The 26,847-nt window shown below is 38.0% G+C and overlaps 1 protein-coding gene across 6 annotated transcripts in view; it reads left to right on the forward strand.

The window, feature by feature from the left end:
* Positions 1-26,847, forward strand: part of EXTL3 (exostosin like glycosyltransferase 3) — a 131,141-nt gene that overhangs the window by 70,137 nt on the left and 34,157 nt on the right. For all 6 annotated transcript variants that reach the window (XM_027069762.2, XM_027069768.2, XM_053216656.1 and 3 more), the window contains 2 exons: positions 22,379-22,477; positions 24,041-26,669. In XM_027069762.2, the coding sequence (XP_026925563.1) occupies positions 24,522-26,669 (2,148 nt within the window). In that variant the 5' untranslated portion in view covers positions 22,379-22,477; positions 24,041-24,521. The remainder of the gene's footprint in view (positions 1-22,378; positions 22,478-24,040; positions 26,670-26,847) is intronic.

Here is a 26,847-nt window from a genome sequence, read left to right on the forward strand (position 1 = left end):
CAGATGACTAAAAAAGTATAAAATACAAATTAACTTAGTATGAGATAAGAGGTGTGTGTGAGAAAAATGACAAAACATTTTGATGGAAGAAATAAAAGAAGATGTGAATAAATGGATGGATTTTCATGCTTCTGGATAAGATTATATGAAAATAATACTTCCATACTTAAATGCAACATAATTCTTTTGTATATATTACTGAATTCTGTTCACTAATGTTAAGTTTTTTCATCCCTGTATTCATGAGAGATATTTGTAGCTTTCTTTTTTGGTGGTTTTTGTCTGGTTTTGGTATCAGGGTAATGCTACCTTTATGAAATAAACTGAGAAGTATTCCCTGTGGTAGAGATTATATCATGGGCTGGAGATTTCTCTGTGGGGAGGGGTTAAAATTACAAAGTTGACTTATTTATAGAATTAATTATTTCACATGTTATTTCATTTCATCTAAGCTGTCAAATTTACATGTGTAGATGCACTGCGTTAGCTGAGTCCCACAAATATTTTTTGTGTATCATATGTTATTTCAGTCTTCCTTACTATCTTTTTGATGCCTGCAGGGACTGTAGTGATCCTGTTTCATTCTTGACGTTGGAATTTGCAACTTTTCTTTTTTTGTCAGTCTTGCAGGTTTTTCAAAACTCTTGACAAACTTGGTTTTTAAATTGATATTTTGTTTTTGTTTTTCTGTTTTTTTATTGGTCTGCTCTTTCCCTCCTGTTTACTTTGTGTTTATTTTGTTCTTTTTCTAGGTTCTTTTTTTTCCCTAAGTTTATTTATTTATTTTGAGAGAGACAGAGACAGCACAAGTCGGCGAGGGGCAGACAGAGGGAGAGAGAACCCCAAGCAGGCTCTGCACTGTCAGCATGGAGCCTGATGTGGGGCTCGAACTCAAGAAACTGTGAGATCATGACCTGGGCTGAAACCAAGAGTTAGATGCTTTACCTGACTGAGACACCCAGGAGCCCATTTTTCTAGGTTTTTGAAGTAGGAGCCTAGGTTATTGACTTAAGACTTTACCTCTTTTCTGAAATGTGTAAGACTTTACCTCTTTTCTAATGTGGGCACTCCATGAATACATTTTCTTTTGAGCACTGCTTTAGCTGAGCCCCATGAATATTTTTTGTGTATAATATGTTATTGAACCCTGGAAGTAGGTAGGGATTTTCTTTCTTTTTTTTTTAATGTTTATTTTTGAGAGAGAGAGAGAGAGAGACAGAGCACGAGCATGGGAGGGGCAGAGAGAGAGGGAGACACAGAATCTGAAGCAGGCTCCAGGCTCTGAGCTGTCAGCACAGAGCTTGACATGGAGCTCGAACTCATGAATCATGTGATCATGACCTAAGCCAAAGTCAGATGCTTAACTGACTAAGTCACCCAGGCGCCCTGGGGATTTTCAACATCACTTTAAGGAGGAAATTATATAACATTCCTAAATTATCAAAGCTTTGTGGAGTCCTGAGACAGATGGTATGGCTGCAAGTCCAGGTGGCCTTCAAGCTTCCTCCTAGCTGTGAAGTTCTCTTTTTATTTTACAATATTTTATTTTCCTTGAATCAAGACTACCTAGTCTCTAAATCTTAAACTTGATGTAGAATGAAAATGTAAATTAAGACTTTCAACTGGTATCATTATTCATTGAGCAATGATTAGATACCTAGAACTTTGTAGTGTTCTGTGGGGGGATTTCAAAAGTGGTGAGAAAAGTAGTTTCTTTCTAGAAGGAGTTTTAATCTAGCTGGCAAGAAATAAATTACTTAAATAAATCTAATGAACAGTTGATTAAGTTCTGAATCCTCTGAAAGTGGGTGTTTAGAGACTTGAGAAATCAAGTGTAGTTGGAGAAAGATTTATGAAAGAAGTCAGTCTTTAAAATGGCCCCACTCTGTGCTGATAATGTGGAGCCTGCTACGGGTTCTCTCTCACTCTCTCACTTGCTCTTTCTCTCTGTCCTCTACCCCTCTCCCACTGGCTTTTTCTCACTTTCTCTCAAAATAAATAAACATTTAAAAAAATGTCCCCAAAGAATAAATGGGTAAGTGGAAAAGAGAAAGAATGCCAATCCAAGTGTCTGTTAGTGTGTCTGTTGGGGAGGAGAGATGGAGAAGATTGGAGAAAGAGCCACAACTTGAGCTGACTCATTCTTTACATTACAGGAGCGCTCAAAAGAGTCATGATTTAAATGTATGTGGAATAGTTTAAATAAGGTGGATAGGTAGAGCAAACCTTGTTATAGAGGTTTCCGCTATTAATGATCATGTAGTAAAATGTCTAATGATGTGGGACATTAGACTGTTCTTGATGTCAGGGAAAAAATCAAATTACAAAAAGAATATACATGTTTAATATGTTTTTGTATGCATATTTATTCATGCATAGAGAAAAGACTGGAAGAGGTCTCTGGTTTTGACAAAATAGCAGACCAGATAAATATAACGCCCCTGCTGCCACAAAATGCATATTGTACTCTCCAGAAAAAAAGGTAACAATCCTCATTAAAATAAAAAAGTGTGGTAGGAGCAGGCAAGGATGGGGATTGAAAAAGCATGTGGTGTGCAATTTGATGTTATATTCCCTTAGAGTGTTTGCTAGTCTTAGTAACTTGCATTTTAGTTTCCATAGAGACCAGAGAAAAACCCTTAGGCCTGTGCGTGTTAGAATTGAGACAGCAGATAAGAGTATATTCAAAGGGCTGAACATTCACTTAAGGAGTAGATAGACTAGAAAAAATGTGCCTGTGAGCATACACAGATGTCTCTGTTAGTCTGGATCCTGGATTCGTTGGGGAGGGGAGTGCTGAGAACTCAAGACCATGACTTTCCCCTTCATGTCGGTATTATGTTTGAATTTACAGTACATGTGGGGTCTGGGAGAATCTCCAGATTGAGAATTGACATTAAAAAAATGGTTTAAGGCTGATGATATGACAGAGGTATTTGGAAAACAGAAACTGTTCTAGAGGGGCATATCCTCAACCCAGAACACATGTAATTCCCAGAAATAAAACACTACCAAAAATGAACTTAATATAGAATTATAAAGCACGTGAAGAAACAGTCCATTATTCCTCTAAAAGCAAGAATTAGCAGATAGAACAAATTAAACACATGTAGGGAAGGAATAGAAAATATGATAAAGAATAGGTGCTATCATAAACATGAGGCCACTTAAAAAAGAAACTAGTAGAATTTCTGAAAATGTAAAATTTAAACCCAGTGGGTAGGATAAACAGCAGCTTAGAAACAGAAGAGAGAATTAATGAGCTAGATCAGAATTTGGCAAACCATGGCTTATTGGGTGAATCTGAGTTGTGGCTTGTTTTTGTATAGCCTGCATGGCAAGAATTTTTTTTTTTAATATTTATTTATTTTTGAGAGGGAGAAGAGTGAACACAAACAGGGGAGGGCCAGAGACACTGTCTGTCTCACTCACACACACACACACACACACACACACACACACCACGCAAACAAACAATCCGGAGCAGGCTCCAGGCTCTGAGCTCAGAGCCCAATGTGAGGCTTGAACCCACAAACTATGAGATCATGACCTGAGCTGGTCAAATGCTTAACTGACTGAGCTACGCAGGTGCCCTGGTAAGAATAGTTTTTATGCTTTTAAAGGATTGTTTAAAAAAAAAAAAGACTAAAGAAAACATTCTATTTATGTAGACTGTATGTGGCTCTCAAACCCTAATATATTTACTTTCTGGCTCTTTACTGAAAAAATTTCCTGTCCCTAAACTGGATAGATCTGAGGAAATTTCCAGAAGGTAGCACAAAGGACAAAGAAAATATAAAAGAGAGGTTTAAAGACATGGAGAATGGAATGAGAAATTCTGACATGTATCTAGTCATCTAATAGGAGTTCAAGAAGGAGAGAATGAGGGATAGGCAATATTCAAAGAGATGATGGCTAAGAATTTTTTAGATTAATGAAAGACATGAATCTTAAGAATCAATGTTTAATGAATGCTGAGTGCCCCTTCCCCCACTACCCCAATTGTACATGTAGACACCTGCAGAACCCCACAAGTGAAAAGATATTTTATTATGAATTTTTTTTAATGTTTATTTTTGAGAGAGAAAGAGACAGAGTGTCAGTAGGAGAAGGGCAGAAAGAGAGGGAGACGCAGAATCCCAAGTAGGCTCCAGGCTATGAGCTGTCAGCACAGAGCCCAACGTGGGGCTTGAACTTGTGAACCGTGAGATCATTACCTGAGCTGAAGTCAGATGCTTAACCGACTGAGCTACCCAGGCACTGCTGAAAAGATCTTAATGACCAAGATGAAAAGTCTGATTATCCATAAAGTACAACCGTTAGACTGACGTTTCACTTCTCAGCAGCAGCAGTGATGGAATCCAGAGGGTTCTTCACTCTTGGTGGAAAAGAATTGTGAACCTAGAATTGTCTATCTAGCTAGATCATCATTTTGATTTAGGGTAAAATAAAGTATTTCCACATAAAAATAGTTTATCACCAGTAGTCTCTCACTGAGGGAACTACTTAAGGAAAAAGAAAACCATAGGGTGGGAATGAAATGCAAAAAGGAATGGAATTCTGAGTAAGGAAATTGGTAACTATGTGGGTGAATCGAAACAAGCATGAATCCTATTAGTAATGATAAGGGCTAATATTCAGCATAAAAACAAGGTGGAGCTAAAATATCAGTCAATAATGACATGAAAGTCAAGAGGTAGGTCAGTATAGGTGAAGATCTTTTATTTTTTAAATTCTTTAATGTTTTATTTTTGAGAGAGAGAGAGAGAGAAAATGAGTGAGGCAGGGGCAGAGAGAGAAAACAGGCTCTAGGTTCTGAGATGTCAGCACAGAGCCTGACGTGGGGCTCAAACTCATCAACTCTGAGATCATGACCTGAGCCAAAGTTGGATGCTTAACCGACCGAGCCACCCAGGAGCCCCAAAGATCTTTTGTTAATTGAGAAGAGGGAGGAAATATTAGAGATACTGTTAAACTTTTGACTTAGGAATGCATGATATGGGGAGAGTGGCTAGCTAAGTCAGTAGAATATGTGACTCTTGATCTCAGGGTTGTAAGTTTGAGCCCCACATTGGGTGCAGAGATAACTTACAAAATAATAAAATCTTAAGAAAAAAGAATGTATGTTACATTTTAAGAGTTAACCTCTTAAAGATAAGTTGAGTATTAACTTATAGACTGGTAGAGGGGTTAAAAAAGAACAAAAACCTTGATAACAGAAGATAAGAAAGGGGTGAGGAGCATAGAAAAACATAAATAACACAGATTAAGAGTGTTATAAGTAAATCTTAATGTATCACAGTGTAAGTGGATCAAACACTAGTTTAAAGACAAAGATTGTTATATTGGAGTTTTATTTAAAAAATGAAGTCTTGTTCTCAAATGTTTGTAAGAGGTACCTGAAACACACGAATATGGAAAGTTTGCTAGAAGAAGAATGGAGAAAGTTCAGCTAAGCAAATATTAACTAAGACCTCAGTTTCTGGAAAGGTGGACACAGCCTAAATGACCATCAACAGATGAATGGATAAACAAAATGGTGGTATACGCATACAATGGAATATTGTTCAGCCATAAAAAGGAATGAAGTTCTGAGACATGCTACAACATAGACAAACCTTGAAACATAATTATGCTAAGTGAAATAAGCCAGGCACATAAGGACAAACATTGTGTGATTATATGAATATCTAGAATAGACAAACTAATAGAGACAAAGTTAATTAGAGGTTACTAGTGGCTTAGAGGAGAAACAGAGTTACTGCTTAATGGTTACAAGAATTTCTGTTTGGGGTCATGAAAAAGTTTTGGAGATACATAGTGATGATGGTTGCACAACATTGTGAATGTAATTATTACTGCTGAGTGGTACACTTAAAAGTGATTGAGATGGCACATTTTATGTCTTTTATACTTTTTTACCATACAGTAGAGGAAAAAGGGCCTAATGGACATTCTAGCACTGAAAAATATAATACCTAAAATTAAGAATTTATTGGATGAAATTAATGATAGACTAGATATGGTTTGGTGAACTCAAAGACAAGTAATTGAAATTATTCAAACTGAAGCACTATTAGATGAAATAAATACTGACTTAGAGTAAAACAGGATAAATTGATGGAGAATGTGAGATTAGGCATTATGGTTTGTTATGGTCCAGTACTAGAGTGAAGGCAGAATAAAAGGGATAAATACAAACATTATTGTAAATTATTATTATTGCTGTTATAAATATTATTACTGTGATTATTATAAGATAGAATGAGTATAGTTTGGCAGGAGGTCAGATGTGGACATTGTTGGAGGAATTAATAACTCAAAGACTACAATATGCTAGATATCATGCAAGGTTTTTTTATTTGCTATTTCTAATTCTCATAACAGTCCTAAGCATGACTGTTATCTTTTTGCTGATGAAAAAACTGTGCCTCAGAATGGTTAAGTGACCATCTAATAGCTTGTAAAGCTGGGATTTGATCCCAGTCTTGCGAGCCCTGAAGTCTGTTCACTTTCCTGTATATCACATTGTTTTTAGTTGGAAAGACTGGAAGAATGTAGTATCATGGGCAGCACTGAAAGTTATTGGAAAGATGAGGTATTTGGAATCATGATGGTGATATATATCCTAGGAGAGGTATCCTTCAGGGAGTTGGAAATATTGGTCAAGTAGTGCAAAGCAGAAAGGCTAAGGTTGGAGTATTAGCTCTGGGGGTTGAAGCCATTTAAGTGGCTGGATTCATTACTAGGTTAAGTTGAAAACCATGGCGGGCAGCATTTTCCATATGAAATAGGTAGAATACTGGTTTGTTTTGCCAACAAAGCAAAAAGGGTGAGTAAATTGGGGAATTCGGTAGTACACCAGGAAGTATGGTTTCATGAGAAATTAAGTAGAATGTAGAATGAGAAAGTGATCAGTGATATAATTCATTTATTTAACTGATGTTTATAGAGGACTTATAAATACACTATGCTGGGTACTGGTGATACAGCAGTGATCCAAGCAAATGAGATTCCTGTCCTCAAGGTCTTGGTGGGGAAGATAAATAATAAGTAAATAAATGAAAAGATATGAAGGAAATAAATAGATCAGTGCCGTAAAGTGTCAGGAGGTAAGAATGACTACCTTCAATGGGAACAGCAAGGAAGTTAAGAAGTGAAGGATGAGAGTCAGCCAGAGAAACCCTGGGGAAGAGCATTTGAGACTAAACAGATGGCAGATAAAAGAGTTCTGAGGCAGTAAAGAGCTTGGTGTAGTTAAGGAATTGAAAGGAGGCTAGTTTAGCTAAAGTTGAGGGAGCAAGTGGAACAATGATGGCAAATGAGATTAGATAGGTGGTCAGGATGCAGTTACAAAGGGCCTGGCAGTAGAGTGGGAAGCCACTGAAAATTTTTAAGGACGGGAAAGACATGGTTTAATTCCTGTTTGTTTTTTTAACTAATATGTAGTAGACATAAAATATTCTGTTAGTTTTAGGGGTACATCATAGTGACTTGATATTTTATCCCCATGGTAAGTCTGGTTACTGTCTGTCACCATACAAAGTTACTACAATATTATTGATTATATTCCTTATGCTGTACATTATATCCCCATGACTTACTTATTTTATAACTAGAAATTTGTACCTCTTAATCCCCTTCACCTATTTTGCCCACCCCCAACACCCATTCAGTCCCCCTCTGGTAATTAACAGTTTGTGTCCTGTATCTATGAGTCTGTTTCTCTTTTGTTTTGATTGTTTTGTTTTTTAGATATATGTGAAATCATACAGTATTTGTCTTTCTGTGTGTGCCTCATTTCACTTAGCATTATACCCTCTACGTCCATACATGTTGTCTTTGATGGCAACATTTCATTCTTTATGGTTAAGTGATATTCTGTGTGTGTGTGTGTGTGTGTGTGTGTGTGTGTGTGTGTGTGTGTATACACACCACATCTTTATCCATTCATCTATTGATGGACACTTAGGTTGCTTTCGTAATCTTGGCTATTGTGAAAATGCTACAGTGAATGTGGGGGTGCATATATCTCTTCAAATTGCTGTTTTTTAATTTCAATTAATTAATTTATTTTTTAAGTTACATCCCAGTTAGTATATAGTGCAATAATGATTTCAGGAGTAGATTCCAGTGATTCATCCCCTATGTATAACACCTAGTGCTCATCCCAACAAGTGTCTTCCTTAATGCACCTTACCCATTTAGCCCATCCCCCCTCCCACAACCCCTCCAGCAACCCTCAGTTTGTTCTCTGTATTTAAGAGTCTCTTATATTTTGTCCCCCTCTTTGTTTTTATATTATTTTTACTTCCTTTCCCTTAAGTTCATCTGTTTTGTATCTTAGAGTCCTCATATGAGTGAAATCATATGATATTTGTCTTTCTCTGACTTATTTCGCTTAGCATAATACCCTCTAGTTCCATCTACATAGTTGCAAATGGCAAGATTTCATTCTTTTTGATTGCTGAGTAATACTTCATTGTATATATATACCACATCTTCTTTATCCATTCATCTGTCGATGGACATTTGGGCTCTTTCCATACTTTGGCTATTGTTGATAGTGCTGCTATAAACATTGGGGTACATGTGCCCCTTGGAAAGAGGATATCTGTATCCTTTGGATAAATGCCTAGTAGTGCAATTCGTGGGTCATAGGGTAATTGTATTTTTAACTTTTTGAGGAACCTCCATACTGTTTTCCAGAGTGGCTGCAGCAGTTTGCATTCCCACCAGCAGTGCAAAAGAGATCCTCTTTCTCCGCATCCTCACCAACATCTGTTGTTGCCTAAGTTGTTAATTTTAGCCCTTCTGACAGGTGTGAGGTGGTATCTTGGTGTGGTTTTGATTTGTATTTCCCTGATGATGAGGGATGTTGAGCATTTTTTCATGTGTCTGTTAGCCATCTGTTTGTCTTATTTGGAGAAGTGTCTATTCATGTCTTTTTCCCATTTCTTCACTGGATTATTTGTTTTTGGGTGTTGAGTTTGATAAGTTCTTTATAGATTTTTGGATACTGACCCTTTATCTGGTGTGTCATTTGCAAATATCTTCTCTCATTCTGTTGGTTGCCTTTTAATTTTGCTGATTGTTTCCTTTGCTGTGCAGAAGCTTTTTATCTTGATTAGGTCCCAGTAGTTCATTTTTGTGTTTTTATTTTCTTTGGATAAATACACAGAAGTGCAATTTGGATGGTCTCGTAGTTCTGTTTTTGAATTTTTTTGAGGAACTTCCGTACTGTTGTCCATTTTGACTGCACCAATTTACATTCTCACCACATTTTCTTTTCTCTACATCCTCACCAACACTTGTAATTTTTCGTCTTTTTTGATAATACCAGTTTAATAGGTGTGAGGTGATATCTCATTGTGGTTTTGATTTCCATTTCCCTGATGATTAATGATGTTGAGCATCTTTTCATGTGCTTTTTGGGTGTGTGTGTATCTTCTTTGGAAAAATGTTTATTCAAGTCCTTTGCCCAGTTTTTAATCAGTTTGGTTTTTTGATATTAAATTGATATTAAATTAATCTCTTATCAGATGTATGATTTGCAGATATCTTCTCCCATTCTGTAGTTGCCTTTTCATTTTGTTGATGGTTTCCTGAATTGCTCTGCAAAAGCTTTTTGGTTGGATATAATCTCAGTTGTTTTAGTTGTCCTTGTCTGAGGAGACTGATCCAAAAAATATTGCTAAGACTGATGTCAAATAAATTACTGCCTATATTTCCTTCTAGGAGTTTTTTTAGATCTTACATTCAAGTCTCATCCATTTTGAATTTATTTTTGTGTATGATATTTTTGTGTAAGATAAAAGTCCAGTTTCATTCTTTTGTACATAGCTGTCCAGTTTTTCCAACACCATTTATTGAAGATAGTATCCTTTCCCCATTGTATATTCTTGGCGCTTCTCGTGTAAATTGACCACATATGTGTGGGTTTCTTTCTGGGCTTTCTATTGCATTGATCTATGTGTGTGTTTTTATGCCAGTATCATCATATCTTTGTGGTATAGTTTGAAATCAGGAAACATAATACCTCCAGCTTTGTTCTTTCTCAATATTGCTTTAGCTATTTGAGGTCTTTTGTGGTTTTATACAAATTTTAGGATTGTTTGTTCTATTACTGTGAAGAATGCCACTGGTATTTTGATGGGGATTGCATCAAATCTATGGATTGCTTTGAGTAGTATGGACATTTTAACAGTATTAATTCTTCCGGGGCACCTGAGTGGTTCGGTCAGTCAAGCGTCCGACTTCAGCTCTGTTCGTGATCTTGCAGTTCGTGGGTTTGAGCCACGTGTTGTTGGGCTCTGTGCGGACAGCTCAGAGCCTGGAGCATGCTTCCAGTTCTGTGTCTCCTTTTGTCTTTGCCCCAACCCCTGCTTGCATTCTGCCTCTCTGTCTCTGTCTCTCTCTCTCTCAAAAATTAACATTAACAGTATTAATTCTTCCAATTCATGAGCACAGAATATCTATTTATGTTGCCTTTAGTTTCTTGTATCAATGTCCTATAGTTTTCAGAGTACAGGTCTTTTACCTCCTTGGTGAAATTTATTCCTATATATTTTATTCCTTCTTTTTTTCCAAGAAGCTTATTGAAATATTTATTCATAGTCCCACTGTTTTAAATGTATATTTATGGACTGTCCAGAAGCAATAGTTTCAGTACCCCTCAGACTCCTGGAAATGTTAAATGATCCAAGAAACTTTTGTGAAGGTCAAGTTTTCTTTTTTTCTTTCTTTTTTTTTTTTTTACTGAGGACATCCTTAGGTCACCTTTGCGCTCCTAGAAAAGATTCAGTTAGCAGCAGTCTCTGTTTCAAGCATCCATCTTTCACCTGCAAAGTTAATGATATTCATTTGATTTTTGCAGAGTTTTACAACTTGAAACAGTTATCAAGATCTAAACCTTAAATGGCACCTTAAAGGGTGATGTGATTTCACACTGTGATAGGGCAGGCATACATGACAGTTATACAGTGAGGTCTCTCTCTTTTGCATGAGAGAAATCTCTGCCTGGCATACAGCTGATGACAAGTAAACTAAAATGTACTCAAACCAACCTCCCCATATCCTGGCATGGGAACACAGACTGGGAGCCTCTTGGGGACTTCTTGAGGTCTCCTGGACAATGTGGTCTGGGCCAGGCTGCTGCCCTCCACACATTCAGGTCATGGGACCCTCAGACTCACCCCTGGCCTGGTTGCCCAAGAGGCTGTGTATCCTGAACTACTTACCATTCCAGAACCCCCAGTGCAGCACATCAGCAGAGAGCAGAGGCAAGATTAAAAATGGCATTTTATGTTTTCTTATGCAATTGTAAATGGGATTATTTTCTTAATGTCTCTTTACAATCGCTTGTTATTAGTGTATAGAAATGCTGATTTTTGTATGCTAATTTTGTATCCTGCTGCTTAACTGAATTCATTTAGTGGTTTGCTGGTTGAGCCTTTAGGGTTATATGTGTGTGTGTGTGTGTGTGTGTGTGTGTGTGTGTGTGTGTGTGTGTGTATGTATATATATATGGTATCTTATATGCAAATAGTGTTTTACTTCTTTTTCCATTTGAATGCCTTCTATTTCTTTTCCTTGCCTAATTGCTGTGGCTAGGACTTCCAATGCTATGTTGAATGTGTGGCAAGAATGGGCATCCCTGTCTTATTATTGATCTTAGAGAAAAAAAACTCAGCTTTTCACCACTGAGTGTGATGCTAGCTATGGGTTTGTTAAATGTGGCCTTTATTACATTGAGGTACATTCCTTCTATGCCCATTTTGTTGAGAGTTTTTTTTTTTATCATAAATGGATGTAGCATTTGTCAAATGCTTTTTCTGCATCTATTGAAATGACCATGTGCATTTTATCCTTTGCTTATTTAATGTGGTGTATTGTGTTGATTGATTTGTGAATGTTGAACCATCTTTGCATTCCTGGAATAAACCCCATGTGATTATGGTATGTGAACCTTTTTAACGTGTTGTTGAATTCAGTTTGCTAATATTTTGTTGAAAGTTTGTGCATCTGGATTTATCAAGGATATCATCCTGTTATTTACTTCCTTTTTGTGGTGTCTTTTTCTGGGTTTTGGTATCAGGGTAATGCTGTCATCATAAAATGAGTTTGGAAGCATTCCTTATTTCTTTAAGTTTTTTGGAATAATTTGAGAAGGATCAGTACTAGATATTTATTATGTGGTAGAATTCATGTGTAAAGCCATCCAGTTCTGGACTTTTGTTTTTGGGGGAGTTTTAAAATTACTGACCCAATTTCATTACTTATAATTGGTCTATTCAGATTTTGTTTCTTTGTTATTCAGTGTTGGAAGGTTATGTTTCTAGGAATTGATTTATTTTTCTATACTTTCCAATTTGTTGGTGTATAATTGTAAGTCTTTTATGATCCTTTTGTATTTCTGTGGTGTGAGTTGTAACTTCTCTTTCATTTCTGATTTTATTTATTTGGGTGCTTTTTTTCTTGAATCTGGCTAGAGGTTTATTGATTTTGTTTATCTTTTCAAAGAACCAGCTTTTAATCTTTTTTTTATTGATCTTTTCTGTTCTTTATCTTTGTTTCATTTATTTCTGCTCTGATCTTTATTATTTCTTTACTTTTTACTGACTTTGGGCATTGTTTTTCTTTTTTTAATTCTTTTAGATTATTTATAATTTGGGATTTTGTCTGTTTGTGTTTTGAGAGAGGCTTGCATTGCTGTGAACTTCCTTTTAGAACTGATTTTGCTTGTCCCATAGATTTTGGAAAGTTGGGTTTCTATTTTAATTTGTGTTAAGGTATTTTTAAAATGTTCTCTTTGATTTCTTCATAGATCCATTGGTTTTATTTTTTAGTAGCATATTATTTAGTGTCCACATGTTTGTGTTTTGGAATTTCTAGTTTTATTGTAACTAAATTCTAGTTTCATACTGTTAGTAGTTGGAAAAAATGCTTGATACGATTTCAGTCTTCTTGAATTTATTGAGACTCGTTTTGTGGCCTAACGTGATCTATCGGGGAGAATGTTCCATGTGTACCTGAAAAAAAAGTGTATCCTACGGTTTGTGATAAAATGTTTTGTATATGTATCTATTGAGTCTTTCTGTACAATGTGTTGTTTAAGGCCAATGTTTGTTTACTTGTTGATTTTCTGTCTAGGGGATCTATGCATTAATGTAATTGGGAGTTTGATGTTCCCTATTATTATTGTATTATTTTCAGTTTCTCCCTTTATGTCCATTAATACTTGTTTTTAATATTAAAAAAATTTTTTTTCAACGTTTATTTATTTTTGGGACAGAGAGAGACAGAGCATGAACGGGGGAGAGAGAGAGGGAGACACAGAATCAGAAACAGGCTCCAGGCTCCGAGCCATCAGCCCAGAGCCCGACGCGGGGCTCGAACTCACGGACCGCGAGATCATGACCTGGCCGAAGTTGGACGCTTAACCGACTGCGCCACCCAGGCGCCCCAATACTTGTTTTTAATATTTAGGTGCCCCTATGTTAGATGTATAAATACTTATGCATGTTATGTCCTCATTTTGTATTGACCCTTTTATCATTATGTAGTGTCCTTCTTTGTGTTTTTTTACAATGTTTGTTTTAAAATCTGTTTTGTCTGATACAAATATTGCTACTCCAGCTTTCTTTTCATTTTCGTTTGCATGGCATGGAATGCCTTTTTCTATCTTTTTACTCTGAGCTTTTGTGTGTCTTTAGATCTGAAGTGAGTCTCTTACAGGCAGCATATTGGGCCTTTTTTTTTTCCTTTCACACTTTATCTTTTGATTGGAGCGTTAAGTCTCTTTACATTTAAAGTAATTATTGATACATATGTACTTATTGCCATTTTGTTAATTGTTTTATGGTTGTTTTTGTAGCCCTTTTCTGTTCCTTTCTTCTTTTCTTAGTGTCTTTTCTTGTGGTTTGATGGTTTTCTTTAATGTTATGTTTGGGTTCCTTTGTCTTTATTTTTTGTGTATCTTTTGTAGGTTTTGGTTTGTGGTTACCGTGAAGTTCATATGTATTGACCTATATACATAGTTGTTAGTCACTTAAGTTCAAATGCATTCTAAAAGCACTACATTTGTACTCTCCCACCCCCACCATTTTATGTTTTTGACTTCATGTTTTACATCCATTTTTTTTTTGTATCCCTTAACTATTTATTGTAGTTATGATTGATTTTCCTATTTCTAGTAATGGCCTTTTCTTTTCCACTTAAAGACTCCTTAACATTTCTTATAAGGCCAGTTGGAGTGAGCATGGGCCAAAGGATGCATGCAGCGTGTTACACAGGAGCTGCCTTGGTGGAACGGCTGGAGCTAGTGTGGGTTGGGAGTCTGGGATGTGCTGGGGAGGCCCTAGCAGGTCACCTAGAGCACCTGGACCTTGCTCTTGTTCAAACTATCAAGGTGGAAGGGCTCACTGGTGCCTCTGACTCCACAGAGCTCGAGCAGTTTCCCTCCTGTATAGTGTATGCTCAGGAGTTAGTAAATGAATTTCCCTCACTTGTTGTGTAGTTGCCCTTTAAATCACTGTTTTCTCACTGTGACCTGGGGTACATGAGTCAGTGCACAGGCCCCTCAGTAACATTCCTCCCTACTGCAGCTTGATGTTTTGTGGGTGGGGTTCCTGTCATTACAGTGTCTCTGTTTCCTACCCCTTTCTGTGTGTTCCCTCCATTGTTTGTTGTGTAGAAGCTGTTCAGTCAGCCCTCGATTCTTCTTCAGGAGGAATTGCTTTATATGTAGGAATAGATTCAGTGTGTCCTTGGTAGGAGGTGAATTCATGGTCTTCCTACATTGCCCTCTTGAACCACCAATATTCTAATTCATGTTTTGGAGTACCTGGCTGGTTCAGTCAGTTAAACGTCCAACTTCACTTCAGGTCATGATCTCACAGTTCATGGGTTCGAGCCCCACATCGGGCTCTGTGCTTACAGCTTGGAGCCTAGGTGGAGCCTGCTTCGGATTCTATGTCTTCCTCTTTCTCTGCCCCTTCCCTGCTTGCGCTCTGTCTCTCTCTCAAAAATAAATGAACATTAACAAAAATTCTAATTCATGTTTTTAAAATGATGATTCTGGTTGCTATGTGTAGAATGCATTGTAAAAGCAGGCTAAGGGGTGCCTGTGTGGCTCAGTTGGTTAAGTGTCCAACTTCTGCTCAGATCATGATCTCACAGTTGGTGAGTTCAAGCCCTGTGTCAGGCTCTGTGCTGACAGCTCAGACCCTGGAACCTGCTTCGGATTCTGTGTCTCCCTCTCTCTCCCTCTCTCTGTTCCTCTCCCACTTATGCTTTCTCTCTCTCTCGCTCTCTCTCTCTCTCTCAAAAAAAAAAAAAGATTTAAGAAAATTTTAAAGCAGGCTGACAAGTTAGGCATTCGCTGCTGGGGCAGATGGTAAAGAATAAGGCAGGTTATATTGTAGTTGGATTAAAAAAAAAAAACAACTCTGGAGATTGCTTCTTATCAGTGTTTCATTGACATTTATTTCTAGATCCTAATAACTTCATTGCCATTTTCCAGAGAATGACAGAGGAGACTGGGGGTTTTCTTTTTCTTTTGTGCTTGCAATAATTTAATTAGCTGTTTAGGAAAGAACGTTTATGCTCCTGGACATTGATGACAGTTTTGCTTTATTCCAATAAAAGAGATGGAACTTAATTGGAAGAAATTCTTTTGAATCATTATTGAATTATTGGTTCCCATTAGAACTTTTGTTTTTTTTCCTACCTGTGTTCATATAAGTTGGTAGCACTAGCAGTATTAGATTAAGTGTAGCCAGTCTCCAGATGACATTTAAAAAAACATTTTGTTTAGACTCTGTGTAATATATTTGAGAGTTCTAAATGTAAAAAATTACAAACATGTAAATCCCCATGTATAAATAAATCCCCATGTATCCCCATCATTCAGTGTCAACAGCAGTTAGCTCACGGCTAATCTTGTTTCATCTATACTTCTAAACACTCTTCACCACCCTCATTCATCCTGTTTACTTTTAAGCGAATTCCAGATAAATTGTTTTCTCTGTAAAAATCTCAGTATATACTTCTAAAAGGTAGGAACTTTTTTTTTTTTTTAACATTTCATTGTTTTGGTTTATTCCCTCTTCTTAGAGCACACAAATAGGTAACTATATATCTGGATGATTTGTCTTCAAGAGTGTTAATTTATGCCTCTTGTTCCAGTGTAATTATTGATAGCATCCCTTTTCACTTAAAAGGGTGTCTCTGTTTGAATGTTAAATTCTATGGTGATTGATATTGAGCATCTATCTTTTCATGTGTCTGTTGGCCGTCTGTATGTCTTCTTTGGAAAACTGTTCATTTATTCTCATTTTTAAATTGGATTGTCTGTTACCTTTTAGTTTTGTTGATTGCTTCATTTACTATGCAGAAGATTTTTATTTTGATGTAGTCCCAATAGTTTATTTTTGCTTTTATTTCCCTTGCCTCAGGAGACGTATCTAGAAAAATGTTGCAACAGCCAATGACAGAGACCTTATTGCCTGTGCTCTCTTCTAGGATTTTTATTGTTTCAGGTCTCACATTTAGGTCATTCATTAATCCATTTTGAGTTTATTTTTGTGTTTGGTATAAGAAAGTGATCCAGTTTCATTTAAAAAAAATTTTTTTTAAACTTTATTTTTGAGAGAGAGACAGAGTCTGAATTGGCAGGGAAGGAGACACAGAATCTGAAGCAGGCTCCAGGTTCTGAGGTGTCAGCACAGAGACTGATGCGGGACTTAAACTCACGAACCGTGAGATCATGACCCGAGCCAAAGTCAGATGCTTAACTGACTGAGCCACACAGACACCCCTCCAGTTTTATATTTTGCATGTAGCTATCCAGTTTTCCCAACACCATTTGTTGAAGAGACTTTTTCCCGTTAGATATTCTTTCCTGCTTTCTTGAAGATTAGTTGACCGTGTAGTTGTGGGTTCATTTCTGGGTTTTCTATTCTGTTCCATTGATCTAGGTGTCTGTTTTTGTGTGAGTACCATACTGTTTTGATTACTACAGCTTTGTAATGTAACTTGAAGTCTGGAATTGTGATACCTCCAGCTTTGTTTTTCTTTTTCAAAGTTGCTTTGGCGATTCTGGGTCTTTTGTGTTTTCCATATAAATTTTAGGATTGTTTGTTCTAGCTTTGTGAAAAATGGTATTGGTATTTTGATAGAAATTACATTAAATGTGTGGATTGCTTTGGGTAATATAGACATTTTAATAATATTGTTCTCTATGAGCAGGGAATATCTTTCCATTTCTTTATGTCATTTTCAGTTTCTTTCATCAGTGTTTTATAGTTTTCAGAGTACAAGTCTTTCACTTCTTTGGTTAGGTTTATTCCTAGGTATTTTACTAATTTTGGTGCAGTTGGAAATGAGATTGTTTTCTTAATTTCTCTTTCTGTTGCTTTATTATTGGTGTATAGAAATGCAACAGGTTTCTGTACCTTGATTTTGTATCTTGTGACTTTACTGAATTCATTTATTGGTTCTTGTAGAATTTTTAGGGTTTTCTGTATCGTGTCATCTGAAAATAGTGAGTTTTACTTCTTCCTTACCAATTTGGATGTCTTTTATTTCTTTATGTTGTCTGATTGCTCTGGCTAGGATTTCCAGTACTCTGTTGAATAAAAATGGTGAGAGTGCACATCCTTGTGTTGTTCTTGACCTTAGGGGAAAAGCTCTCAGTTTTTCCCCATTGAATATGATATTCACTGTAGTTTTTTCATATATGGCCTTTATTATGGTGAGGTATGTTCCCTCTAAACCTACTTTGTTGAAGTTTTATCATTAATAGATATTGTACTTTGTCAAATATTTTTTCTGTGTCTATTGGGATGATCATATGGTTTTTATCTTTTTTCTTATTTATGTGATGTATAACATTGATTTGCAGAGGCTAAGCCACCCTTGTATACTGGAATAAATCCCACTTGATCATGGTGAATGATTTTTTTAATGTATTGTTGGATTCTATTTACTAGTATTTTATTGCAGATTTTTGCATCAATATTCATCAAAGATATTGGCCTGTAGTTCTCTTTTTTTTGTGGTGTCTTTATCTGGTTTTGGTATCAGGGTAATGCTGGCCTCACACAATTAATTTGGAAGTTTTCCTTCCTCTTCTACTTTTTGGAATAGTTTGAGAATAAAGGGTATTAACTCTTCTTTAAGTGTTTGGTAGAATTTGCCTATGAAGCTGTCTGGTCCTGGACTTTTCATTCTTTGAGGTTTTTTTTTTTTAGATCACTGATTCAGTCTCCTTGCTGCTAATAGGTCTATTCAAATTTTCTATTCCTATCTCAGTTTTGGTAGGTTATTTGTTTCTAGGATTTTATCCCTTTCTTCTAGGTTGTCTAATTTGTTGGCATTAGGTTTTCATAATATTCTCTTGAAATTATTTGTATTTCTGTGGTCTTGGTTGTTATTTCTCCTCTTTCCATTTATAATTTTATTTGAGTCCTCTCTGTTTTTTGATGAGTCTGGCTAGAGGTTTATGAATTTTGTTGATCTTTTCAAAGAACCAGCTGCTGGTTTATTTATCTCTTCTACTGTTTTTTTGTTTCTCTATCATTTATTTCTGCTCTAATCTTTATTGTCTCCTGTTGTTTGGGGGTTTTGTTTGTTCTTTTTCTAGCTCCTTTAGATCTAAGGTTAGGTTGTTACCTGTATTGCTGTAAACTTCTCTCTCAGAACTGCTTTTGCTGCATCCCAAAGGTTTGGGACCCTTGTGTTTTTATTTTCATTTGTTTCCATGTACTTCTTGATTTCTTCTTTGCACTCTTGGTTGACCCATTCATTGCTTAGTAGCATGTTATTTACCCTCCATGTATTTGTGTTCTTTCCAGATTTTTTTTTTTTTTTTTTAATGTGTGTGTGTTTGATTTCTAGTTCATACTGTTGTGGTCAGAAAAGATGCATGGTATGACTTCGATCTTTTCGAATTTGTTGAGATCTGTTTTGTGGCCTAATATGTGGTCTGTTTTGGAGAATGTTCCATGTGCACTTTGAAAGAATATGTATTCTACTGTTTTAGGATGGAATGTTCTAATATAGCTATTAAATCCACCTGATCCAATGTGTCATTCAAAGCCATTTTTTCCTTGTTGATTTTCTGATTGGATGATCTGTCAACTGATATAAGTGTCAGGTTAAGTCCCCTATTATTATTGGGGCACCTGGCTGTCTCACTTGGTAAAGCATGTGACCCTTGGTCTCAGGGTTGTGAGTTCAAGCCCCACATTGGGCACAGAGCTTGCTTTAAAAATAAATAAATAGAGGGGCACCTGGGTGGCTCAGCTGGTTAAGTGTCCAACATCGCCCAAGTCATGATCTCATGGTTCATGAGTTCAAGCCCTGTGTTGGGCTTTGTGCTGATGGCTCAGAACCTGGAGTCTGCTTAAGATTCTGTGTCTCCCTCTCTCTCTGCCCCTCCCCTACTCACGTTCTGTCTCTCTCTCAAAAAATGAATAAATGTTAAAAAAATAAATAAAAAAAGATAACTAGATAGATAAATAAGTAAAGTCCCCTACTATTATTGTATTACTATTGACTAGTTCCTTCATGTTTGTTATAAAATGTTTTATGTATTTGGGTGCTTTCATGTTGGGTGCATAAATATTTATAATGTTATATCATCCTGTTGGATTGTCTCCTTTATTATGTAGTGACCTTCTTTGTCTCTTGTTAACAGTCTTTGTTTTAAAATCTGTTTTGTCTGATATGAATACTGTGGCTTTCTTTTGACATCCATTTGCATGATAAATATTTTTCCATTCCTTCACTTTCCGTCTGCACGTGTCTAGGTCTAAAATGCATCTCATGTAAGCAGCATATAGGTGGGTCTTGTTTTTTAATTCATTCTGTCACCTATGTCTTGTGACTGGAACATTTAGTCCATTTACATTCAAGGTAATTATTGATAGATAGGTATTTATTGCCATTTTATTCCTTGTTCTGCAGTTATTTTTGAAGTTTTTCTCTGATTTGTTCTTGTCTTTCCCTCATGGTTTACAAGTTTTCTTTAGTGATATATTTGGATTCCTTTTTCTTTATTATTTGCATATCTATTAGTAGTTTTTAGTTGTGGTTACCATTAGATTTATGTATAACATCTGCATATAACAGTGTATATTAAGTTGATGGTTGTTTAAGTTTGAACTCATTCTTCACTTCTCCTCCATACATTTTAGGTATATGGTGTTATATATCCTTTTACTTTGTGAGTTCCTTAACTGTTTTTTTACAGAAATATTCATTTTTTTTTCTCTTGTTTCCTACTTTCATACTATCACTTTTGATATTTCCTTTCTACTTGGAGTCCTCTTTAATATTTCTTGCAGGGCTGGTTTAATGGTCACAGACTCCTTTATTTTTTTGTTTGTCTGGGAAACTTTATCTTTCCTCTGTTTTGAATGATAGCTTTGCTAGATAGCGTATTCTTGTCTGTAGATTTCTCCCATTTGGCACTCTGAATATATCATGCCACTCCCTTTTGGCTTTCAGAGTTTCTGCTGAAAATCCACTGATAGGTTTATGTGGTTTCCTTTGTATGTAACTGCCTTCTTTTGTTTCTTTAAACGTGTTTTCTTTATCACTACCTTTTGCCATTCTAATTACAATATCTCTTGGTGTGGATTGCCTTCTGTTGATTTTGTTGGGGGTTCTCTGTACTTATTGGATCTGGATATCTGTTTCCTTCCCCATATTAGGGAAGTTTTAAGCTGTTATTTCTTCAAATAAGTTTTTTGCCCCCTTTCTCTCTCTTCTTCTTTTGGGACTACTGTAATATTAATGGTATTATGTTTGATGGAGTCACTGAATTCCTTAAGTCTGTTCTTGTTTTCTGTAGTTTTCTTTTCTCTCTTTTGTTCATCTTGATTACTTTCTATTACTCTGTCTTCTGTGTCATTAATTTGTTCCTCTGGTTCTTCCAACCTGCTGTTCATTCCATCAAGTGTGTTTTTAATTTCATTTATTGAGCCCTTTATCTCTGCTATGTTATTCCTTATCTCTGTGTTAATGGTCTCAGTGATGCTTTCCACTCTTTTCTCAAGTCCAGCTAGTATCTTTAGGATCATTACTTTAGATTCTCTGTCAGGCATGTTACTTATATCTGTTTCACTTATATCTCTGGCTGTGGCTTTCTCCTCTTCTTTCATTTGGGACAAATACCTCTGTCTTCTTATTTTTTCTAATTCTCTTGTCCTGTTTCTCTATGTTAGGAAAGTCAGGTATGTCTCCTGTTCTTGAGGGTAATGGCCTTATGAAGAAGAGATCTAGTAGTGCCCTGCAGTGTAGTGTCCCGTGTTCCCCAGGGCCTAGCTCTTCAGAGAGTGTCTTCAATGTGTGCTACATGTGCTCTGCTATTGTGTTCTGGTCACTTTATCCTTCAGGCCAGTTGTCTGCAGAGGCTTTCTTTGTCTGTTGTGAGCAGTGTTTCATCCCTGGCCTGAATGTGGTGAGTTCTAACTAGAGGTGCTCTGGTCTGCTTATGAAATGCCTGAACCATTGGCCCTGCAAAACTCCCAGGTTGGAAGATGTGGTGTGGGCAGGGGGTTATGCCAGTCTCCTGGGGGTAGGGGTCCTGCTGAGCTGGGATTGAGGGCAGTTCCACCTGAGCTTGAGGGGTTGGGGGCTTGGTGTAAGCAAGTTAGGTAGGGAGTGTCAGCGGTGTGCTGATTCCTGCAGGTGACTCTGTGCTTATGCTGAGGTGCAGGGGAGAGAAGTGGTGCAGGTCAGTTCCATTGTTCCCAGAGAGGTCTCTCTGCAAATACTACCCAGGCTCTAGGATGAGCAGGTAACCTCCCCACTGTGTGCTCCAGATGCTCTTCAGATTGATGTTTCTACTGAAAGTCCACTGACTGTGCCCTGCCCTCTCTCTAGGAATAGTCCCAATGCCCTTTGGCTTCTCCCTTAGTCTGTACCCTCCCCCCCCCCCCCCCCCCCCCCCACTGTTAAAACTCCAGGCTTTAAGCCCCACCAATTGCAAGAATTCATGACATTCGGCCCCTCTCGCTTTCCGAGCCAATTGCTATGGGAATTTGTGTTCCCTGTGTCCTGGTCTCTCTTGCCCTTCTGTGGCTCCCCACCCACCACAGTGGCCAGGATCCATTTCTCTCACAAGCCATGTGTCCACCCTTCCTGCCTTCTCTACCTTTAGTTGTAGAGTTTGTTCTTCCAGCCTTTAGGTTTATTTCTGGGGTATTGAGGACGATTTGGTGGTTATCTAGTTGTGTTCATGGGATGAGGCGAGCCTGGGGTCCTCGTACTCCCCCAGCATCTTCCCCTTCAGTAAATACATTCTTTAATAATGCCTTTAGTATTGAGTATTTTTCTAATAGCATGTCACTTTTCTATTTTCTATCAGGAGAGCAAGCCCTGGACCCGGAGGTCACTATTTTAAGAAATTATATACTGAAGTAAAATGCTGCATGAGTTAGAGAAAGGAAGGATCCAGAAACATATGGTAAGGAGGGAATGAATCAACTGAATTTCCTTGATTATGCATTCCTTTTTTTCTTCCACTTAATTCTTTCTTTGTTATAATTTATTTGTAAGGTGTAGAGAATATTCTTTTGAAAACAGGAAGAGAAATTTTTAACATTTGATTTAAAAGGATAATGCTTTAGAAATATTGACTTACATTTTCTGGGATATTTGGTTAGCTGTTAATTATCCAACTTTTGATCCTCCAAGTTTAAGCTTTTTTGTGATCAATAGTTTTTGTTTTTTTGTTGTCATTATTCTCTTATTCTGCTTACTCAAGCCTTTTATTAACATTGGCAACTTTTTTTTATTTAAAGGAGAGGTGATTCTATCCCAACTTTAATAATTTTACACCTCTAACAAGCATAGAAGCTAGAGAGAAGATTGAGCACCTGTGATGTGCTACTTATACTACCCTGTAGTAGTGTCCTTGCTGTTTGTTTATATTTTATCTCTTAGGTTAAAGGAGGTTCCACAAGGTTGAAGATTATTTTGCATTCTCGCTTCTCCTGTAGTTATACTGAACATGTTTTAGACATGTTAAGAGTATGGTAAATACTTTCTGGAGGAAATAAATGAAAGGAATTGGGAATATTCTTTGGCGAAGAATATTATGAATTCAGTTCTAGATATGTTGAGTTCAAGATGAAAGCAAGTGAAGAGCTTTTGTAGCCTGCGATAGTAAAGTTGGTAAATGAACAGGAGTGAGAATGTTGTTTCAGGATTTATTAGCTGAAAGTACTCTCACATTCTCTGTCCTTTCTTGTCATAGCAACACAATATATTGTTTCTGTCTCAGTACACTTATCTCCATTTGGGGAGATTAGGAAACTGAGGTATAAGGTTTGAAAGCAAATCTGTCTCCAAAGGAGAAGAAATAATGCCCCTCATTTCTAAGTATAGTAGTCTTTCTGAAAGACCAAGTTACTATTTATATTTTAAAGAGGAACACTTGATGTCTGCTAGCATAAGATAAATGAGAAGCAAACTAGGAAATACATTTTGTCTCTGGATTAATGCACCTACTACTGGGTAAAGATCAAAAGAGTTCTCTTCCATTAATTTCAGCTCTGACTGTAAAGCCTTGAGCTTTTCAGAGTCTTTTTTTTTTTTTTAAGTGGTTCAAAAGGAGGCTCATGTTAGGAATGAACATGACTATCAAGGCTGGACAGGATGGTGTTTCTTTCCATTTAGAATAACAAATTGTCGCATACATCTTTGCCCTGTGTTAAATGTTGTTGATCTTCATTTTATAGAGCTCTAATTCTGCCCTGTATCTTGTTAAATTGGAGGACGGGGTGTGTCTATGTGTATATAAAAACTGAAGTTGTTTTTGGACGCTTACCCATTTCTTATTAGCCATACTGTAAAATATCCATACTAAGACAACCTGAACCGAACTTAAAATGTTCTGTGAGACACACATCAGTGTTCCAACTATTATTTTACCTTTTCAGATTTAAGCATTTTCTAGAAACTGGGGAAGGGTGGGGTTGTTGCACATAATCTTTTCAAGACTTACATGGTTCTCTTTTTTTTGCAGGCCTCATTGTTGGCAAGGACATCGATAAGAGGCTGACATTCATTTCTGTTCTAACCAGCTACTTTATAACTGTGAATAGTAACTATGCATATTTGTTGCTCAGCAAAACCAAGGAACAAGAGCTATGGCAGTTGAAAAAGTCTGTCTGATTCCAGGGTATTTTTCCTGGGTTTCATCATCAGGGACCTTCTCCTTTTCATCTCATCAACAATGTGGTACCTTTTACCATTCAGTAAAGATTAAGGACATGTTCTTTGGTCAGCAACCAGAACTTAAAATCTGCTGGAATAAGGTCAGAGACCATTTCAATTACAGCTGAGGAAAATGAAATTTCCATTTTATTTGGTGCCTTGTACAGGGAACACACTAACTCTTAACAGAAAGGTCTGAGTGAAAAGAGATTGAGTTCATCTAATAGAAACTCATGGTTATGGCGAGTGACCCAACGTGATTAGAGGGGGCAAGAGCCACACAGGAACTCATGACGGGCTATACCATGTTGCGGAATGGGGGAGTGGGGAATGGAGGTCAAACCTGTATGTTACGGTGGTCCAACCGGATCCGACTCACATGGCTCAGTTTCACGCTCTTCATCATTCTGGTTTTCTTCCCCCTTATTGCTCACTATTATCTCACCACTCTGGATGAGGCTGATGAGGCAGGCAAGCGGATTTTTGGCCCAAGGGCTGGTAATGAACTATGCGAGGTAAAGCATGTGCTGGATCTTTGCCGGATTCGTGAGTCTGTAAGCGAAGAGCTCTTGCAGCTGGAAGCCAAGCGGCAAGAGCTGAACAGTGAAATTGCCAAGCTGAATCTGAAGATTGAAGCCTGTAAGAAGAGCATTGAGAATGCCAAGCAGGACTTGCTTCAGCTCAAGAATGTCATTAGCCAAACTGAGCATTCTTACAAAGAGCTGATGGCTCAAAATCAGCCCAAACTTTCTTTGCCTATCCGATTGCTTCCAGAGAAGGACGATGCCGGTCTTCCTCCCCCAAAGGTCATACGGGGATGCCGGCTGCACAATTGTTTTGATTATTCTCGCTGTCCTCTCACCTCTGGTTTTCCAGTCTATGTATATGACAGTGACCAGTTTGCCTTTGGCAGCTACCTGGATCCTTTGGTCAAGCAGGCTTTTCAGGCTACAGCACGAGCCAGCGTTTATGTTACAGAAAATGCAGACATTGCCTGCCTTTATGTGATATTAGTGGGAGAAATACAGGAGCCAGTAGTGCTTCGGCCTGCTGAACTTGAGAAGCAGCTCTATTCTCTACCACATTGGCGGACAGATGGACACAACCATGTCATCATCAATCTGTCGCGGAAGTCAGATACACAGAATTTACTATATAATGTCAGTACAGGCCGGGCCATGGTGGCCCAGTCTACTTTCTATGCTGCCCAGTACAGACCTGGATTTGACTTGGTAGTGTCACCACTAGTCCATGCCATGTCAGAGCCCAACTTCATGGAAATCCCACCACAGGTGCCAGTTAAGCGGAAATATCTTTTCACCTTCCAGGGTGAGAAGATTGAATCACTGAGATCCAGCCTTCAGGAGGCCCGCTCCTTTGAAGAAGAAATGGAGGGTGACCCTCCAGCCGACTATGATGATCGTATCATTGCCACCTTAAAGGCTGTACAGGACAGCAAGCTAGATCAGGTCCTGGTAGAATTTACCTGCAAAAACCAGCCTAAACCCAGTCTGCCTACTGAGTGGGCACTGTGTGGGGAGCGTGAGGACCGCTTAGAATTACTGAAGCTTTCCACCTTTGCCCTCATTATCACTCCTGGGGACCCTCACTTGGTTATTTCATCTGGGTGTGCAACACGGCTCTTTGAAGCCCTGGAAGTTGGTGCTGTCCCAGTTGTGCTGGGGGAGCAAGTCCAGCTTCCCTACCAGGACATGCTGCAGTGGAATGAGGCAGCCCTGGTGGTGCCCAAGCCACGTGTTACCGAGGTTCATTTTCTGTTACGAAGCCTCTCAGATAGTGATCTGCTGGCTATGAGGCGGCAAGGCCGCTTTCTCTGGGAGACGTACTTCTCAACCGCTGACAGTATTTTTAATACTGTGCTGGCTATGATTAGGACTCGCATACAGATCCCAGCTGCCCCCATCCGGGAAGAGGCGGCAGCTGAGATCCCCCATCGTTCAGGCAAGGCGGCTGGAACGGACCCTAACATGGCCGACAATGGGGATCTGGACCTGGGGCCAGTGGAAACGGAGCCGCCTTATGCCTCACCCAAATACCTCCGCAACTTTACTTTGACTGTCACTGATTTTTACCGCAGCTGGAACTCTGCTCCAGGGCCTTTCCATCTGTTCCCCCACACACCCTTTGACCCTGTGTTGCCCTCAGAGGCCAAATTCTTGGGCTCAGGGACTGGATTTCGGCCTATTGGTGGTGGAGCTGGGGGTTCTGGCAAGGAGTTTCAGGCGGCACTTGGAGGCAACGTTCCACGAGAGCAGTTCACGGTGGTGATGTTGACTTATGAGAGGGAGGAAGTGCTTATGAACTCTTTAGAGAGACTGAATGGCCTCCCTTACCTGAACAAGGTCGTGGTGGTATGGAATTCTCCCAAGCTACCGTCAGAGGACCTTCTGTGGCCCGACATTGGCGTCCCCATTATGGTAATAGAAAAAAGCAGTTTGTTTTACTGCATGAGATAGCATTTTACTCCTTAATCCTTTTTCCAAATATATGTAAAGTGTATCTTTATAGATACACTTTTCCCCCCCCATACAGATTTCCTTTCCCCATGGAATTTCTGCTTGCTTCTTTTTCAGTCCTTTCAGGCCTTGCCAGTTC

The sequence above is a fragment of the Acinonyx jubatus genome, chromosome B1 (genome assembly GCF_027475565.1).
Source record: "Acinonyx jubatus isolate Ajub_Pintada_27869175 chromosome B1, VMU_Ajub_asm_v1.0, whole genome shotgun sequence".
Classification (NCBI taxonomy): Eukaryota; Metazoa; Chordata; class Mammalia; order Carnivora; family Felidae; genus Acinonyx; species Acinonyx jubatus.